We start from the raw sequence: 18,431 nt of genomic DNA on the forward strand, positions 1-18,431 counted from the left end.
TCAAATTTTCTTCAAAGTACTGAGACTTCTTCAAACCAAAACGGTTGTTTGTTAATAAGGAAACCAGCGCCTTAAAGTTTTTATTGACTTGGAGACTTGGAACTTGGAGTTTATCGCCGGAGACAAAATCTTTGAATAATATGTAATGAAAAATCTTATGGAAATGGCCCTTTGAGTTTCGTTAATTGTCTTCATAGACTAATTCATCCATAAGCGAGCTTATCAAAAAAGAGTTCAGAGTCATTGCGCTTCAAAACTGGTTTATCTATATAGATGATCCTGAATATTGGTGTCGAAAACCTTCGGGTTCGTGCAGGAAATAATAAACAATGAATTGTATTACTAAGTGTTTTCAGTCATTTATTAAGTATATAACTTATTCGTTAATCGATAGTTTTAAGTACTTTTCGAAAGTATTTGTTGCTTCGGTTCTAAAGAAAAATCACTTTTATATAATCTGCAATATCTTCAAAGCGGTTAACCTGTTTTATGTCGTAAATTATGTTCATTAAAAAATCGTTCTTATAGGATGACAAAACTACTTACTTCCTGATTGCTGTCGCCCGAGCGCTCCTGAAAATACAGTGGCTTCAATTAAAAATTCTTTAATGCCAAAATTATTACTACTCATACTATACGCTTCGCTGGAGTCCACCATCAGGTTAAGCATATATAATCTGAACGGCAGCTGATCCTTAGTGCGTTTGTGCTTCAGTACTTCAACTAGGTCATAGGGCACCACATCCGAGAACCCAACACACTTCTTTAATCTAACCTCGTTTAGTTTGCGACATCTATCGACAATATAAATAACGTCGTCATAGCAGTAGAAAAACCTCGCTAAGTACAAATACTCCAAGTTCACAAGCTGTCCAAGGGTTTGAGAGAAATTCGTTGGTATGCAAAAACCATCCAGCCCGGCTTTCTTCGCAATAATGCTGAGGTGCGTTAGGTGTCGCAGGTGGTGCAAGTAATTGAGATTTCTACACAAAACTTTAGCTTCGAGTGTCAGCTTTGTGATGTTAGTACGCGCGATGAGCGTGCGAAAAAAGCGTGGTATTAAACGTGATTGGATATCTTCAGCACATGAGCAGTGAATTTGTTCGTCACGCATACAAATCGCACAAGAATTTGTATTGAAATTTCGCACTTCAATATCCTTTAATGTTTGCAGCGTTTGTAATGCCGTAATGGTATGTTCTAGCTTCCAGTCGATTTTGAGTGTAACAAGCGTTTCACAACTCAACCACATGAGATTCGTGAGGTGCATAGAGACATCAATGAATGTACTGTGACGCAAGTCAAGTGACCGTAGTGATAAAGAGCTCAGGATGTCTGCTAAGTAGTAGTGGCTCACATTCTCACAGTAACTCAGTTGGAGCTCCTCGACGCTGCTGAGCTCGGCGATATGTTTGCCTGAAAAAGGAAGGTTTTAATTAGAATATAAAGTGAGGTTAGGAAGCTTGAAAATTTAGTAAATTCCGATATCTTGTATTGAATTCTACATCAAGCTGGACAACTTATCCTAGAATACCAGACTCAGTTGGATAATCGCAAAAATATAATTCGACGAAACTTTGCGGAATAGGATCTCAACGTTGTAATAACTTACCTGTTACTTTTGAGTTTCGGACAATAGAGAGATTTTTCAGATGTGTTAGATTAGCTAGGAACTCCACGCCCTCATCACACAAAATACTGCCAATCACAGAGAACTTCGTGATATTTTGGAAGACTGTGTTGTCTTTAAAACGTGGTATTCTAAACATTGCTATCTCCAAAGGGCTTTCGAGTGCAGCATCCATTAGATTTACTACTCCGACATTCGGAAAAAGTACGGCTATACCTTGCCACAGTCGAAAAGCATTTGCACCCAATACTTCCAAATCGCTGATATTATTATATTGCTTATTCATAGGAAACTCCTCTTCAGCGATAAAGCAATTTATGAGCCTTAAGCGCTTCAGTTTTGGAAAATCATCAAGTATCTTATCAAAAACGATTACACGATTATTGATTATTGAGTTCTTGGAAAAAATCTTTGCTTTCAGACGTAATCTCCAAGTAAGCATCATAGATGTCATTGTGTACGATTTTCGCTTTGCGACAAGCGATTATCTTTAGATGTCGCTCCTCTTCGATGGCTGCGTTTTCGGAATCTTCACAAACGGTGGCGAATCGCTGTGCAACCGGTTGGTGTATGAGCTTCTTGTAGATTTCGAAGAGTACATAAATGCTCAGTTGTACATTTGGCGGTGGATAGGGTACGATGAGGCTGAAATCAGAGAAAAATGTAGTTTATATGTGTTTTGCATTTCGAAAGGCATTCCTATAGTTAAGGGTGTTTTTAAGAGGACAAATTGTTTAGAACTGGAACGTAGATTTCCAAAAACTTTGTTCAAAAGTTCTAAAACAGAATGAATTGATGGTATTAGGTCTTAAATACCCATCTTTTCAACGAAAATTTTGTCTGAAAGTAGTCAAAGCCTCTTATCTTAGGAAACAGGTCCAAAATTATTTGACCTCTCAGTTGAGATAACATCCGCAACTCAGGTTCTTGACGGAAGCTTGAATACGTAACTTGGAACTCCAAATGAGTTCTACGAATTGATTCGGATCTCAAGGATCTGACAGTTATAATTCAGGGCTTTAGGATCGAGGAGATCGGACCGACCTAGATCTTATAGGGTGAATAAGATTGATCCAAAAGAGATCCTAGCTTGGGAAACAGCTTTAAAACAACCCAATATTAAGTAGTAAAATGCTTGGGACCTCGAATTTGTGGCAGGTCTCGCTTCCGAACTTTGGTTTGAATTTTATTTGCGTTCCATTTTAAGCGACTGCTCGTGAATTCTAGTCTCACATAATTCAAAAATCATTTATGTACTCACTCATTTCTGTAGCTAGTCGTTGGATGTTTGCACTCGAGGAATAATATTAAGCTCAAAGCGGATTCAGCTTTCGCATATAGAGGATGCTTGGGTGGATTAAAAAATAATAAATAATATTAGAAAGTCTCCATATTTTTGTAGGAACTCGGGACTTACCTCCTGTATATCTTCCGTTATGCCGGCACAGCCACACATCTCCAGGTTGAGACGCGCCTTTAGTGGTTCATCTTTATCGCGTTCGCGCAAGAACTCAGCAGCGCTGAATATGAAATCCCTTGTCACGCCATCACAATAATCCAATGTTATTTTTGACAAGTTTGCGCAATTTTTTATTAAGTTTAACAAATCAACATCTTTAACATCATTGACGTGCTCCAGATAGAGCGTGTCTAAGTTTTGTAAGTCATGCAATCTGCTTAAATGTTGAACGCTTTCGTTTCTAATATGAAATGACAGTTTTCTGTCAGTCAACTTGCTCAAGTGACCGATATCATGCACGTTCAGCAGGCCATCAAAAGTGAGAGATTTGATATGTTTACAATCGGACAGCGCCATTAGCAGCGTTTTACAACTTTCAGGGGGTTTCTCGGCGCCGGTGATTTTTGAGTTCTGCTTGCTAACGTTTTCAAGCTTTAGATTGTTCAACGCCTTCAGTTTTCCTAGCAGCTTTTGCCAATCCACTTTCGGTTGCCAGTTGAGCGTGAGACTTACTAACGTCGGAAAGTCATAGTTCACGAAGTGTTCCTGGTAGTCAATAGGACAGCCTGATATATCTAGAATTTTCAGCATGCAAGTGCTGAAGCTGTACTTTATTTCATGCAAGCTCGTGCAGTCCTTAAGGTACAGCGTTGTAGGGGTCAGTAGGAATTTAATGGATGCTAAAAGTAGAAGATTTGATTTAACTTTTAGATCACTTAATTCTGTATTATTTGTATGAGCCTAAAATATTCTAAGTAAACCTGGGGGCAATATACACAATTTGAATTATCTTTTCGCCTTGTTGTGGACTCGACATAGGCAATAATATCGGTTTTTCGATTCTTTTTTGGAAATGAATTCGCAGAGTTAAATCAAGGAGCGCTGGACTTTTCTGCATCGATGTTAACCCTCAGCAATTGGTCTAACGGGTTTCAATGTGGTCGTATGTCGGTTTATGATGAGACTTCCTCAAGAACCCCGCTGTTACCACGCAGTATAACGCGACAAAAGTACACCATTTTATATTGACAGACGCCCGGTTGAAAGAGCACGAGATAACTGAGACCGTCGGCATTTCGAAAGACCACGTAGGTTCCACTATAGTCGGGTCTATGTATCTGGAGCGGATACGGATTTTTATGGAGTCAAGGGCTCTGTAGCATTCTTTAAAATTATTTGGAGGAATGCTTTTTGACGCTCCAGCACCAACAACAACCGCTTGGGTCATAACTTGCATTAAGTATTGGGCACGAGAAAGCCGTCGGCACGGCTAACCATGATAGCACTCTAGAGCAGTGTCTGCCACTGTTTAAACGACATTCGAAAGAGTTTCTGATTGGTTTCGTGGCCGCTACTTAAACATGGTTCCACATGACCGAGGAACTATCGAAGTAGTGGACGGCTGATCTGCTCTGAAAAATGCTAAGACTGTTCTACTTGCCGGAGAGGTCATGGCTACCGTTTTCTGAGTAATATAAGGTGTGATCTGCTTCATTTTATAACGGTCACATAACTGTCACAGGGCTCTATCATGAATTAGAGAAATCGGCCTCATGTAAATGGGATGCTAATTAAACAAATAATGAAAATTGTGCACCTATTTCTCCTAACCACATTCATGTAACATCAAATACCGGCATTTTTACCGCCAATAATTAACAACAACAGTATCATAACAACCAACAATTAAAATTGTTAATATCAACAAATAATGCAAATAAGCAAAAACAAAAGCAATAATAAGCCTCTCATAATTATCTCGGCAATAACAGCAAAGTCACCGCTAGCAATGAATCTTGTAAATGCAATTAAATGCAAAGCAAACTGAATGAATTAAATTTATTGCTGTTGCTATTACACACAGCATGCGCTGTCAGCATACAAGTTTTTTTTGTCTTGTGCGCAGCCGAGTCATGCAGTTAGAGCTATAATTACTTCATTATACGTCACACCTCACACTCATTACAATTTCCTACCTATTTTCTCATTATATGACAAATCCAAATATGTTGCATAAGCAAAATGTTGCGTTATCACATCAATATCACTTTGTACTAGTTCACAGTTGCTTAATATGATGGTTTCCCTCTCATTTGAATCGCCGGAGTGCAAATCACTCTTCGCTAAAATCGGTTTATTTTCACTTTTCCAACAACGCTCCATTTTTTTGTTTTTAATAACTGTTTAATACAAATTGTATACAAAAATGCATCCGAGCATTGCAATCCGTTAAGTTCAAGTGTTCGTCGGCGACTAATAAATATAATACTTTTGTAATGTAAAATACTCAAAAACCTGTTTTAGACTCTAGCATTAAGAGCTTTAAGTTTGTCTCTTACGTCGAGCGCAAGCTTAGTAAAATCTTAGCTAGATAATGAAAACAATAATTGAATTATAATTGAATAAAATTTATTTATTTTTATAGCGTAGTGTTTTGCGAACCCTCTCTCCATTTATATCACCCTCTTCTGATCTCTCGTTATATGTACTAAGTGAGTGCTTTAAAACGGACAACCTGTTTAATCACAGACTCATAAATCTTATGAAGAAACATTTTTATTGGCAAAAGTAATCGTTCAAATGAGAGTGAGTATCTGTCAGGCCCGACAAAGTTGAACAACTCTATGCTGGATGAGAAATTCGATAAGATCACAGCCAGATGGAGTAGTATTGATAAAAGTTCCGATTCATTGAGATCTACAATTCGAAAATATACCAGCATATCCTTATCTTACAGTTACATACGACTAAATGTATGCACGTTAACAGCATTTCAAGCGAATTAAACATTTACCAACTCTTCAGTTAAGTCATAACTACTCTCTTCCACTTAATTCCGATAATTCTTCTTCTTAAATTAACTAATCAGTATGGCAACTTTTTGTTAAGAAAATTTGGCTAATAACTTCTTGGTTTTGTAAGTATAATGTTGTCAAATCTCTTCTCCTTATTTGCGAAGAACTCGGACAGCCATTTTTCACAAGCCTCTTTTGAGTTCAACTTTACACTAATCACTTGGCGCTATGTCCGGGCTATATGGTGGATGCGATAAAACTACCCATCCGGGCCTCCGGTAGCTTCTGACGAGTCGTCAACGAAGTGTGTTGTCCTGGTGGAACACTACACCCTTCCTGCTGGCCTATTCTGGACGCTTCTGGTCGATCGCCTGCTTCAAGCGGTCCAGTTGTTCGCAGTATATAGTAGAATTAAGCGTCTGGCCATATGGGAGCAGCTCATAGTGGATGATTCCCTTTCAATCCCAGAAAACACAAAGCCACTGTTTGGGACAATTCACCGGCCTTTGAACAGTACCGTTTTCGCCTGATACTGTCGTGTGTGCTCCATTTTTCGTCGCCAGGGTCGAGTTTGCTCCCTTCCGGCAGCATAACGCAGGCGTTGATTCGGTCCAGACGGTGTCTTTGCGTCAAATAATGCTTTTTTGTGTATCCAGCCTTCTGCAGATGGTTTAAAATGGCTTGGTGACTAACTCTCATCTGCTGGGCGAGGTCACGAGATGCCACATGTCGGTCTAACTCAATGTTTTTACCCATGGTGTCGTTTTTACCCGCTCTGAATCGTCGAAACCATTCCTCCGCAGTTCCATGTGATAGAGTGCCATCGCCCAAAACACCATTAATCTCACGGAACGTTTCTCTAGCGGATTTGCCTTTAACGAAGAAAACCTTTAAAATAGCGCGAATTTCGGCGGTAGTGAACTCCATGTTTACACGTCATTAACTGCTGAACGCAATATCAAAACTAATCGTGCAAAGCGTCGTTTCAAAGATGTATATTATTGCCAGATACGAGCTCTAAACATAGCCGCGAAAAAGACAAAAGACAAAAGGGCGGAAGGGCCAGCCCCCTTTCATCTCATCTCTTTTATGCAGTTTCCAAAAAGTTATTGTTGATCCATAGGAAATATTAAGGCTATATTCTCCATATCGTCGAAGAATAGAGTAAACGAAATACATCTCTAAAAAATCATGAAGTTTTAAATAAATCTGGAAACTATTTAAACCATTCAATGGCAAGAAACAAATATGTAAATGTCTCTCTCTTTGTAGTCAAGTATCTTTCTCCCAATAATTATTCTAAATAGATTATTGTTTAATGCTTTGGATTAGTAATAAGCTAATTATTGTTTGATGAATTTGATAAGGCATTTGCTTTAAAAAAGGGTTGCCATATAATTACAAAAGTAATTTTCTTCGGAACTAGAGTATTTATGTGTAATGTATAAGAGTTATTTTCAATTATAAACGCTCTAAAATTTTACTGAGTTGCCACATTAGATTAAATACAGAAAAAATCTTCTTTACATTTATCACTTTTATTTTTCAAACTCAAAGTTTTAAACACTTAATGCACATATCGCCCAGCTTCTGGTAACATTTTCTGTTCCAGCCATTTATCATTTTCATCATCGTAGACTTCCACAGTGTCCTTCAGTGCACCATCGCCATAGCCACCTATCGCCCACAGTGTCTGATTCATAGACAAACCACAAATGCTACCGCGTGCCACATTCAGGCAACATATCTATAGAGAAACATTTTATAAGATTTTATAAGCTCTCATTGAACTCAGTAATCACAAAACTCACTGTCGTCCATTTATTAGCGGACAAGCTGTAGCGTTCGACTGTTCTCATTGCGCCATTAAACCAACCACCGATCGCATAAATATGCCCATTATGTACCGCCACCTAAAAATACTCGTTAAAGATGTTAGATTTTATCAACATTTAGCACTCACTCCAGGCCAACCGCGTGCCTCATTCATTTCCGCACATTGTGTCCAAATATTTTTCTTGGGATCGTAACGTTCCACAGACCGTAAATGTGCACGATTAAAGCCACCAATCACATAAAGTTTGCCATCCAAGACTGCAGCACCTGCACCGGCGCGGTGTACAGACATGGTAGCTATAGTCTGCCAACGTCCAGCAATCGTGTCGAACCTAGAAAAAGGTGGGAACTGTAGTTGGTGCGTTGGATAAATTTGAGACGACTTAAGACCATCTAGCGGTCTTCATCCTTCCTCTATATCTCTTTTGGTCTAAGTCTCTTTCAAAACCACTTACCCTTCCACGGTGTTCAAAGCTTGGTATTTTTCATTCTGCCCTCCGCAGACATATATTTTACCATCCAAGCAAGCGACACTCATGTAAACCCGACGCTGTTCCATCGATGGCATTGGCTCCCAAGTTTTTGTACTCAAATTATAGCGATTGACATGATTGCTCGGCTTGGTATTACGTTCTAAGCCGCCAATACAGATGATAATATGATCCAATTGTACTACACAAAAGTTACTGCGCTCCAGTTTTATGTCGGTCCACTTCTGCCATTCATTTAGAGCTTTGCTATAGCGGATAAGACATTTGTCCACGTACCTATGCTGTATTGGGAATATATATTATGATTATGTCTAAACTCTTCATAAGTCCGTGTTCACTCACCTCTCCTCGGGTTTGTACAATGATCCAGTAGGTTTCTTCTTCGGTTTGTAGCACTTTGCGCGCCTTCGTGTAGCGCATTGTTATGGTATCACGTGCGCAAGGTCGGAGCAACCATTCTACAGCCTTGTTCACGAGTAGCTCACAGCCAGGCAGCGTATTTATATGTGAATATATGAAATCGACATCGAATTGTGTTAGCCGTAGACAGGCAATCAAATCTGGTAAGTGACATCTTCGTGTCTCCTCATCGTATCTATACCAACGTCGGATGGCCCAAAAAATATCCGCCTCCGAGCTTACATTCAAATCATCATGTTCGACAATACGCCTTAAGTGTTCGACGTTGAAGTCCAAGAATTCTGGACTCTTACACACCTGAAATAGTAAATGAGATGGGAGATTGTATAAATATTCTGCAAAGATGTTTTTAATATATAGTTACCTCCATGAAATTTCTGATTTCATAATCTGTAATACGTCGTCGTAAAATATTACACTGTTCCTCATTGTCTAGTAGATCCGCTCTAGCCAAGGTGTAGTCTAAAGAATTAGTTCCTTCTTCTTGTAAACTTTCCTGTTGATTTGTAGTCGGAGATGTTTGAGGTCCTTCACAGTATATACCTGATGTTGCAGAGCTCGAGCAATCGCTGGATGAGCTACTCATCGTTATTGGTGGGTCGTATGGAGTTAATAGTCGATCTTTTGAAGTACATCAAAGACTCCTGTGAAAATATACTAGTTTTTAAAGTATTTGATACATGGAATAGATGCGAGTCTAGCTCAAAAGGTGTCCTGCAATATTTAAATCCAGAAATTAAGATAGTTCCTCAAGAAATTTCCGATTAAGAAAACCAAATCTATGTTTAGATAGTAATCAACAGCTCCTATTCGTGGAATCTTCAATTATCTACACAGTACAGCAGCGCAGTCTTCACTTATAAGCGTCTAAAGCTTTAGGGGATTTTTTCATGACCGGTTTTATTGTTTTTGCTTTTGCTGTTGTTGTTATTATTTATGTCACAATGCACTTGTACTGCAGTTGTTCAGTACTTATTAATTAAATCGTGAGAATAATAAGTAATTACACTTCAAAGCGAACACGACTTGACGGCTTAACATGCGAACTCTTACTGAGTAATATTGTTGACGATCTGGTTAAGCACATATAAATTTGAGCTATTCTTGATAATTAGTAATGAGATCTCTTTTTAATTCAGTTAGTAAAGGGTGTTTCATGCGGCATTTTAATTTTGAGGTTAAGGATAACCTTAAGTTTTGAGACGAAGCTCAGTGTCCGTTGAATGAGTTAGCTAGAGGTTTCGAGTGTTATAAATCATATTATGTAGCAAATTTATATGAAATTACCTTTTATGGCTGGTTGTATCATTGATCTTTAGTAAACCGAAGAAAACCTTTTTATAAGGTCTCTCCATTTCGATCTCTTTCACCCTTTTCTCTCACTGTTTTTATGCCTCTCTCTTTTATTCTCTGTATATCTCTCTCTCCTTTACTCGCATTCTCCGCTATTCAACTGACTATTGTGTTACTTCTCATATCATTGACGTATATTTCAAATCTTTCTAATACCTTTGAACGCCACTCAAACGTTATTCAAATGGATGCTTATCAAACTCCTCCGTTCTCTTCTCATTCGAGGAAACTGTGCAAAGAAAAGTAAAACAACAACAATATGTTCAAATACTTGGGAGTTTACCACTTTCTGGCGTCTCATAAATAAATATTTACATTTACTTGTTAGAGCTTCGCTTCTTTAGCTCGAATAAATGCATTTATTGTGTTTTACATGTCCCATAAAGCATTGAGCGCATTTATGCCATTAGCGTGTGTGCAGCCGACCAGGCGAGACAGGTGAGTGAAAAGAAAATTTGGTTAGGAAATGATGAAAGCTCTGCAGGAACCGAGTTTCGGTTTCCAAGGATGTAAGAAGTAATCCGTTTTCCGAAAGATGTTTTACTTGAAGGATCTAATAGTTTTACAGGAACTTCGCTAGGACAATATCCGAGGAACACCACTCCGAATGTCTACGAGAATGTACCATCGCAGATTCACTTATTTCAGAACTGCTATATTATCTCCACCTCGATCCGTTTGGATATTTTGCGTTTATAGTTTTTATAATAAGCCAATATCTTCTTCATACCGCTAATGTATTTGCAATTCTCAGCCGGTTAATAAAATATTTTTTGGTTAAATGTACTCTACTAAAAGATATAGTTCGTCTTCGAACATACTTTATGGTTAAAGAGAACCTGGGAATGTCTTCAGACCTAATTAAAGAAAATATGAGTATCCAAATTCCAATTGGTAACTTTTCTTAAGTGCTGCGGTTGCGGTTGCTACACTAGTCAATACATTTTCAACACCAGCGTAATTTACCTATCCCATTGCTTACTTGGCGTCTTCGCGCATTTTCTTTTGGTTTGGCTAAAGTTGGAAAGCGATTTTTTTTGGTTCTTCACCACAATTGTTTTTATTTTGATGTTTTTGTTCTTGTTTCTTCGTTCGTTTGCTCAGTTAGGCCATTCCACGTTCAACGACATCACCATGAGGAAAACTTTATCTTTCACCTAACGAAATGAGTGTGAATAGGTGTATGTTCTTTTTTCTATGTGTGTTCTTCCATAATTAGTAGTATGGTTGTGTCGGCGTGTGTAATTTTCTTGCATAAATTGAATTTATGAACAATAAATTATGCGCAAACGAATGTTTTGGGCTTAAAACGAACTTTTGGCCGGGACTTTGTTGGCTTTGAAGTAGGTGCTGCGGCGTCGGTACACCGTAATTGTGGCGTAAGTTTTAATGGGCGTCCAGCAATACACACATTCTTATGAATTTTCATTTATTTTAATGCACACGTGGCATTATTATTATTACTTTTATTATAAAAGTCACTGGTTGGTGGCTCGCGGCATCTTTCTTTGCAGATACATACACTTACTTACATACTCATATATTCATAACCCTAAATAGTTTGGTTTTCGGGTAAATTTTTGATTTATTAGCAGTCGCATAATTAAGATTTATTAAGGCGTCTAATAAGTGAGTTATATCGCGGGCATATTTGGAATTTCGTTGCAAATATTACGGCTGACACACCTATACACTAAGTATTCTTGAGTTTGAGTGCTGGAATATTTGTTCAGAATATGAGAAAAGATAGTTTTTAGCACGGTTAGAACAATTATCAGCAATAAAGCAAATTTCATCAAAACATAACAGCAAATATGCATTCCTACATTCCATATTAACTTTCACAAGCATACATTGGAGTTTATTTTATTTGTTTCGAAAATTCCAAAACGTTCCTTACTTACTTATTAGTATTGGTTAGAAAATTTACGTTATTTTCACGAATTTCGTTTCATAACGCATAGCCTTAGCCTTATAGTTATGCCTAAATCAAAAGAAAAAAATTGGTTTGGTCAAATTTTCGAAAAATTCAATAGTTCCTCTTTCACTCAGATATTCACATAAAAAAATAAATATGTACTGGTCATTGTAAACTTTATACAAATGTTATTTTTTTATTTATTGTAAAGGTTAGGTGTTTCGAAAATTAGAAACGTTTCTCAACAAAAAAGTAGTAATAGGATTCATTAACTTGTACTCGTCCAGAAATATTTTGAGAAACATATTCGCTGCAAAGAATTCTCGCTAACAGGGAACTGGACCCAAATTTTATTTGGTCTCTTCAAAGTTTTTAGTTATTTTCATTCAGATCTATACACTCTCCCTTTTGTATAGCATATACCTTTACACCCTGCACCCCTCCTCATCCTTCCAATTAGCCAGCTTACGTTCTCACTCCCATAGCCACTCTCAGGTCGCCAATTAATCTGTTTGTTGTACACACTGATTTTCTGTATAAATCCACCGATCATTAACTAGTGTCAACACCGGCAACAACGAGTGACAAAGCAGGGATTCTACTGAAGGCGTCAACAACATTTATATTATTAGTTGTTTGTCATCAGGCGTGGACAAACCCACTATCACCACTTAAGTGCCCAATAACACTAGGGTGTACCACATGCGTGTGTGAGTGTCTGTGTCCATCGCTTTGAATACCCTTTGTGTTGCTGCAATCCTTAACGTTCATTTGCTTTTGACACCTGTTGTCTACCACGTCATTGTCCGCACACTTTTACCACTTAGCCAGGGAATCTGTGCACCTGGTGCAGTTGCTTTTCAACCGTGTTTGTCGTCAAATTAACCCAATTAAATGAAATGCAAATACGGTAGATGCTGCAGCATGCAGACGCAGTTGCTACAGTGGGTCGGGATGGAGTTAAAAAATTTCCAGCCTCTGAGCTATAATGATCGATGAATATCGTGGAATTTGAGGCTATACTTAAGGAATCTTTAATAAGTTCATAACTAAAGAGGACCCCTAACTTTGTGCCATTACAGTAGTACTGTAGTTCTCACCAAGATAATATATTTTTGTGGTTTCGTTCTCAAGTGCCGGTTACTAGAAGCCAAGTACATTCACTTCCGAATTGATCGTAAAGGTAAGACTCCACTTTGATATTAATAATGAGTTATGTTAGCCGCTGAGTTCGTTGTCCGAAAGTTTCAGTTTAATGCTGGATTGTCCGTAATCTTTCTTTGATCTAAATTTACATGAATCCATACATTCGACGATCTACAAGCCATAGTACTCAGTTTTTTCGTCGATTTAATCAGTATATCTAGAATCCCTGAGTTCACTTGATTGTCTTGCTTGCGCCAACTAATTCACATACCTAGTACCAATCCCATATGTAGACACGTTTGGGTTTCCAGTTTGGGTAAAATTTCATTATACGTTGGAGTTCGTATCGATAAGGAATCTAACGCACTATTATGAAAATTCAGTTCATTTTCAGACTACATTGTTAATGGCTTCCAGTGAAAGATCCGGCTGGAGCCGACTTATCCGGATCCACGATATCTAATCAAAATTGACGTTATTTCGATTCCGATTTTGGTAGTCCCTTCATCTGCCACTGAAGCTTATAATACCTCTATTCACGGCCAGATAGGATACTATGTCCGCCATGAATATCTGATTGCAATACATGACTCATAACTCTTGAGCTCGCCTTATTGTTGCTGGAGAAATATTGGAATCTCGTTCGCAAGCGAGATCGCTGTAATATTGCTTAAAGAGAGAACCACGAAACCATTGCACTTCTGGGATATTTCTTTTTCGTAAAACTTTCAGAGTTTCTCGAGACCGGCACACTGTGTCGTATCAATCCATACACCATCAACCGCATTGACAAATTACTTTTATTTGTATGAGTCTACTCATATAGCTATAAAGAAAGCCTGCCTGACTCTTAAAATCAGTGTAGCATTACCTTATGCTTGGCTCGGCTCGTCTATTGTCTCTTTATCAATTGACTTGTCCCCGCCAGTTGGTCACGGCTTTGTGTGATTGTATACTTATTCATATGTATATGCAAAGCAGTTTTCCTTTGTGCAATGAGTTCGCATTTGCTTCATTCACCCACATTCATCTGCACGGCTGATTCCCAACGCCATCACCCGAGCGCTTCGCCGCCGAGCTTGCAATTAAATGCAGCCACCGGTCACAAAACGTCATTCGTGCACAAATGACTACAATTTGCGTTGTTATTGTTGTAAAGCCACTGTATGCAGATGACAGGTCAGGTAACCAAGCCAGCTGTTGCGCGAATTGCCACGCCTCGCATGTTGCCACTGTCTGCGCCGGCGGCTTTGTCACCAGCTGTGTACAGCTTTCTAGCTCACAGATTGTCTCGTCAACGTGCAATTATTTTCATTAGTGACCGCATAATTTGCATATCAAAGTCATGTTAACATAACACCTAACGTCGTTATCCCTCGGCACCTGTCGCCTCTCACCCGCTCATCGGTCATTTGTAGTGTTTGTCGTTTGGAGGCGTTTAATATTACAAAATTGCTTTCAGTTCGGCTTTACATCCCCCCAGTTATTCTCCAAACTATGCATAGTTCAATGACTAGCTTTCTGACTGCCTATCTGCCTGGGTTAACAGTAGCTACTTCGTTTATGTACATTTTGGTTTTGGTCCTTGTTGACCGAACATTGACATTGCGTCGGCCGAGTTCAAGAGCTTACGGTTACACCGATTGGCAGTGTAAGCTAATTGGAATATCATATATTAGTATATATAATTGGCACTCCTATTCCTCAAAAAAATTCTGTAAAATACCTTGGAATGTATCTTGACCGACGACTTACGTGGAAAGATCATATAAAAGCTAAGAGACAGCAACTTAAAATTAAGACAAACAAAATGTATTGGCTCCTTGGCTCGAAGTCTGAACTCAGTCTTGAGAATAAAATTAAATTATACAAAGCGATCTTAAAACCAGTGTGGACATATGGTATTCAGCTGTGGGGTACGGCTTCCAAATCAAATATTGAAATTTTACAACGCTATCAGTCAAAAACACTAAGAATGATTGTAAATGCGCCATGGTTTATAACAAATGAAAATATACATAAAGATTTACAAATTCGTTACGTAAAAGAGGAAGTAAATAGACTATCCGATAAATATCTTAACCATAAACTAAGTAATCACAATAATACCTTGGCAATATACTTACTAGATGATACTCAAGAAACCCAAAGACTGAGAAGATATCATGTCCTAGACTTGCCCTTTAGAAAATAAGTACATAATATATTAAGTAAGTAATATATTAAGATATATTATAATAAATGAAACAATGTTTTAATATTTTATACTGTTATTTATAATGCTGAATGTTAATAGGACAGATTGCAAATAAAAGATTGTTACTATAAGAAAAAAAAAATATATATATATTAGTTAGAGCAGATTGCATAGAATATACAAATACATTTATTTATGTGAAATAGTGTTGTTTTATTTTTTTAGTCTATCCACTTTATTTAATATTGAAAAATACTACTTTTTTACTTTCAGCAAAACAGATACAAAAAGTAATAGACAAAAGCATAACATCGAGGTCGTCAACTTTGCACTCCATCATTGAACACTATTGATTTCTCTGCGGACATGTCAGTCATGAATGAATAACTTAGAAAAATAAACCTGAAAGCTGCACAAGTGGCTAAACGGTGCACGAAATATCCCAAAAGGATGACATGAATGTGTGTTAGAAAAAAATCAAAAAGAACTTATCTGTGAACTATTATATATTTACTGTATATTATATGAAGAGCATGCAGCGGCTGAATGCGGTGAGTCTAAAATATAAATATGCATTTAGTTTTGTATTTGAAAATTTTGTATGGAGAATTTTCATATATATCAACAAAATATTTTTAAATTTTTAGTGTTTATTGAGCCCTTTTATGGTGTCTTCAGTGCATTCCGATGCATACATTATTTGCTTCCTCTACTGTTTTTGACTTTAATAATCGATTGACTCCGAGATATTTAATTTTTAAAGCACTGCAGTAGGTTTCCTTTACTGGTCCAACTCTTTAAATCATCTAACAACCATTTAATTTAATTTGAAATTTTCGTTGGTTCTTAGAGTTCGGACTATGTAGACATTGCCTGATTGGTCTATACAGCATTGCTATTATAAAATGTTTGTTGCATATCGAAATTGTCTGTAAGGAGGATAGTTTGAATCAACTCAACAATTCCTGGTAGAAACTGTAGGTTAAATACTCATCTTCGATTTTCACTTCAGTAGTCCAGAGAAACTATTTTATATTATAGAAACCTTCTTCTTAGCAGATATGTGATGGACCAAATAGGTTTTAGCATTAGGAAGGACAAAACTGTAATTCTCTATGTATTATTATCCGATTAAGAATCAGCCTCAATACCTATAAAGTTTATTCAGTACCTCGATGAATTCATTGAAATCAGTATCATCTAACCTAGTAAGTCTAGATACTCTGTACCTCGGGGCGCTCTATAAAATCAGTCTTAATACAAATACAAATTCAACCGAACCTAAGAAAGAACGAAAAGTGAATATGATATGAACTTTAGGATCTGCCCTTTATTTTGGATAATCACTGGAACTAATCTTGTTAACGGTTTTGGATCAAAATTATTTCTATCTTAAAGCAACCTAAAACATATACTTAGTCCACCCCGATGTCATCTGCTTCGACCTTAAAGACTTTAAAACACCTACCATAGGAATCCAAGGTGTCTTACTAAGCTCAATTAGGCCAACGAGTAAAGTAAATGGAAAGTAAAAAACTTAAATAAACTTAATTAGTGAAGAAAAGAGAAAAACTGCAACAAATTGAAAACGAATAATAAAGAAAAACAAGTTAGAGGAGTATGAAAAGATTGATTTGCATACAATGAATATGTTCATGAAATGAAGACCATAGCTTAGTTCGAAAAAATACCTGTTACTAACATACAAGCTTGGGCTTGCATACCGTTACATGTATATGCTTAAAAATATATCAATTTTTTTTCTCTGGTTCAAATTTCATTTCGCTATTTTGCTCATTTGCATTTTGCAATCTTGAGAGACTATGCAGTAAAATGCCCACTTCATAGTTAACTAACTAGTTGTGTGTAGTAAATGTGTGCAATATTCACGAAAAATTGTTATTTTTTCTCATTACATTTTTAAATCACTTTTATGACGAGCCTATGTATATCTGAACATCTGTTTTTTTGCTCAAAGGCTTTCAAAAAGAAAGACGGACCTCATGCCTCTATCGCTCACTATCAAATTCATATTTCTTTATTGCTTGTGGCTCCTTTTTCGCCAGCTTATCAATAAGTTTCAATGAACTTGCCAAACCTGCGCAGGTATCCTTTCTGCATGTTTAGCATATTTACCGCATTCGTAGTCTATCAATTTATTTAAATTCATATTAGATTCTAAAATTGACTGTTGAATTATTCATGCAATGAGTTGTGGAAATAAATTTGAATGATGGTAGAAAAATTTTGGTGGGTAATTGGTGGTGAGCTACTGACGTTTTTCATAAATGCAATGCTAAGTGGACCGTTCATATATCCTGCCAACAGTAAATGATACAGAGAAGACATCTAAACTATGTTTTGCCTTGATATGTATGTAGATTGAATAGTCAAACTGTGAAGTAAATCACTTCAAAAATTTCTCGAGACTTCGAGCTTCTACGAATGGAAAAGTCGGAATTCGTCTAGCTGGGCGCATATCGCATATCGGATCTCGAAATTCTGATAGTACGCCTTTTATATATATATACCCAGAGTCTTTTCTCGGCCTTTCTGAAATTAGTTCTACATTACAGAACATTTTCCTACAAGTTAATTTCAATGAAAGACATTTTATGTTCTTGAACCTTTAAATCACAACCTGTTGTCGTAATAACATGCATATTATGTAGAATTTTACGTTCATTTTATGTAGATAATCAAGGAGGTTGTATACTTTCAATGATACGGTTCTTATTAAATAAGCTCCAAAATGAAGAAATGAATGGTCCCTGCCGAATACTTATAAATTTAAACCCAGAGCACCTTCATACAATATCTTAGTATGTTTGGTCTAATTGAACTTTCCCCAAGTGTTTTCATATAAGCTTCTTTTGGTCATTGCAATCTGGAATTTGGTATAATTCAAATGACGACTGTCTGGGTGCTGATTAATAGCATATACGGATATCTGAAATATTCGAAGAGATTTTTACTTGATCAAGAGTTCAGGAAACAGCAACCTCTGTTGGCAAAGAAATGCTTGTATTAAAATGTTAAATCCGTGAAAAGAGAAGATACTCTTTATCATGTCAGAATTTTATCCGATGAACTGTCATTAGTCGCAGAGTTATTTTAAAATCATGTTTGGAAGCTATCTTCAATTAGACCGTGACCTAACATTGTTATTAGAGCTGGACTATTTAA

At 37.1% G+C, this 18,431-nt stretch overlaps 2 protein-coding genes across 2 annotated transcripts; both read right to left on the bottom strand.

Annotated features, from left to right (window-relative positions):
* Positions 1-397: 397 nt before the first annotated feature.
* On the bottom strand, positions 398-5,330 carry LOC128922236 (uncharacterized). The gene is given in 7 exon segments (XM_054232050.1): positions 398-491; positions 611-1,416; positions 1,613-2,031; positions 2,033-2,275; positions 2,892-2,977; positions 3,048-3,769; positions 5,066-5,330. Coding segments are annotated over 7 exon segments (2,523 nt in total). The 5' UTR covers positions 5,253-5,330; the 3' UTR covers positions 398-431.
* A 2,088-nt stretch (positions 5,331-7,418) lies between these two features.
* LOC128922207 (kelch-like protein 17) lies at positions 7,419-9,551 on the bottom strand. Its single transcript, XM_054231995.1, has 6 exons — positions 8,996-9,551; positions 8,554-8,928; positions 8,176-8,492; positions 7,848-8,052; positions 7,696-7,797; positions 7,419-7,631 (listed from the first exon to the last, which is right to left on the bottom strand). Exons 1-6 carry the CDS (start codon positions 9,215-9,217, stop codon positions 7,452-7,454), a joined length of 1,401 nt encoding a protein of 466 aa, XP_054087970.1. The 5' UTR covers positions 9,218-9,551; the 3' UTR covers positions 7,419-7,451.
* Positions 9,552-18,431: the final 8,880 nt, after the last annotated feature.

Source organism: Zeugodacus cucurbitae, chromosome 5 (assembly GCF_028554725.1).
Source record: "Zeugodacus cucurbitae isolate PBARC_wt_2022May chromosome 5, idZeuCucr1.2, whole genome shotgun sequence".
In the NCBI taxonomy this organism is placed as follows: domain Eukaryota; kingdom Metazoa; phylum Arthropoda; class Insecta; order Diptera; family Tephritidae; genus Zeugodacus; species Zeugodacus cucurbitae.

What these genes read in the sequence shown, in the direction of transcription:
- LOC128922207 (XM_054231995.1), bottom strand. Translation starts at nt 9,217, where the DNA reads ATGAGTAGCTCATCCAGCGATTGCTCGAGCTCTGCAACATCAGGTATA. An exon ending in TTGTACAAACCCGAGGAGAG is followed by an intron (nt 8,493 to 8,553) that starts GTGAGTGAACAC and finishes TTCCCAATACAG; the next exon opens with CATAGGTACGTGGACAAATG. An exon ending in CCGCTAATAAATGGACGACA is followed by an intron (nt 7,632 to 7,695) that starts GTGAGTTTTGTG and finishes GTTTCTCTATAG; the next exon opens with ATATGTTGCCTGAATGTGGC.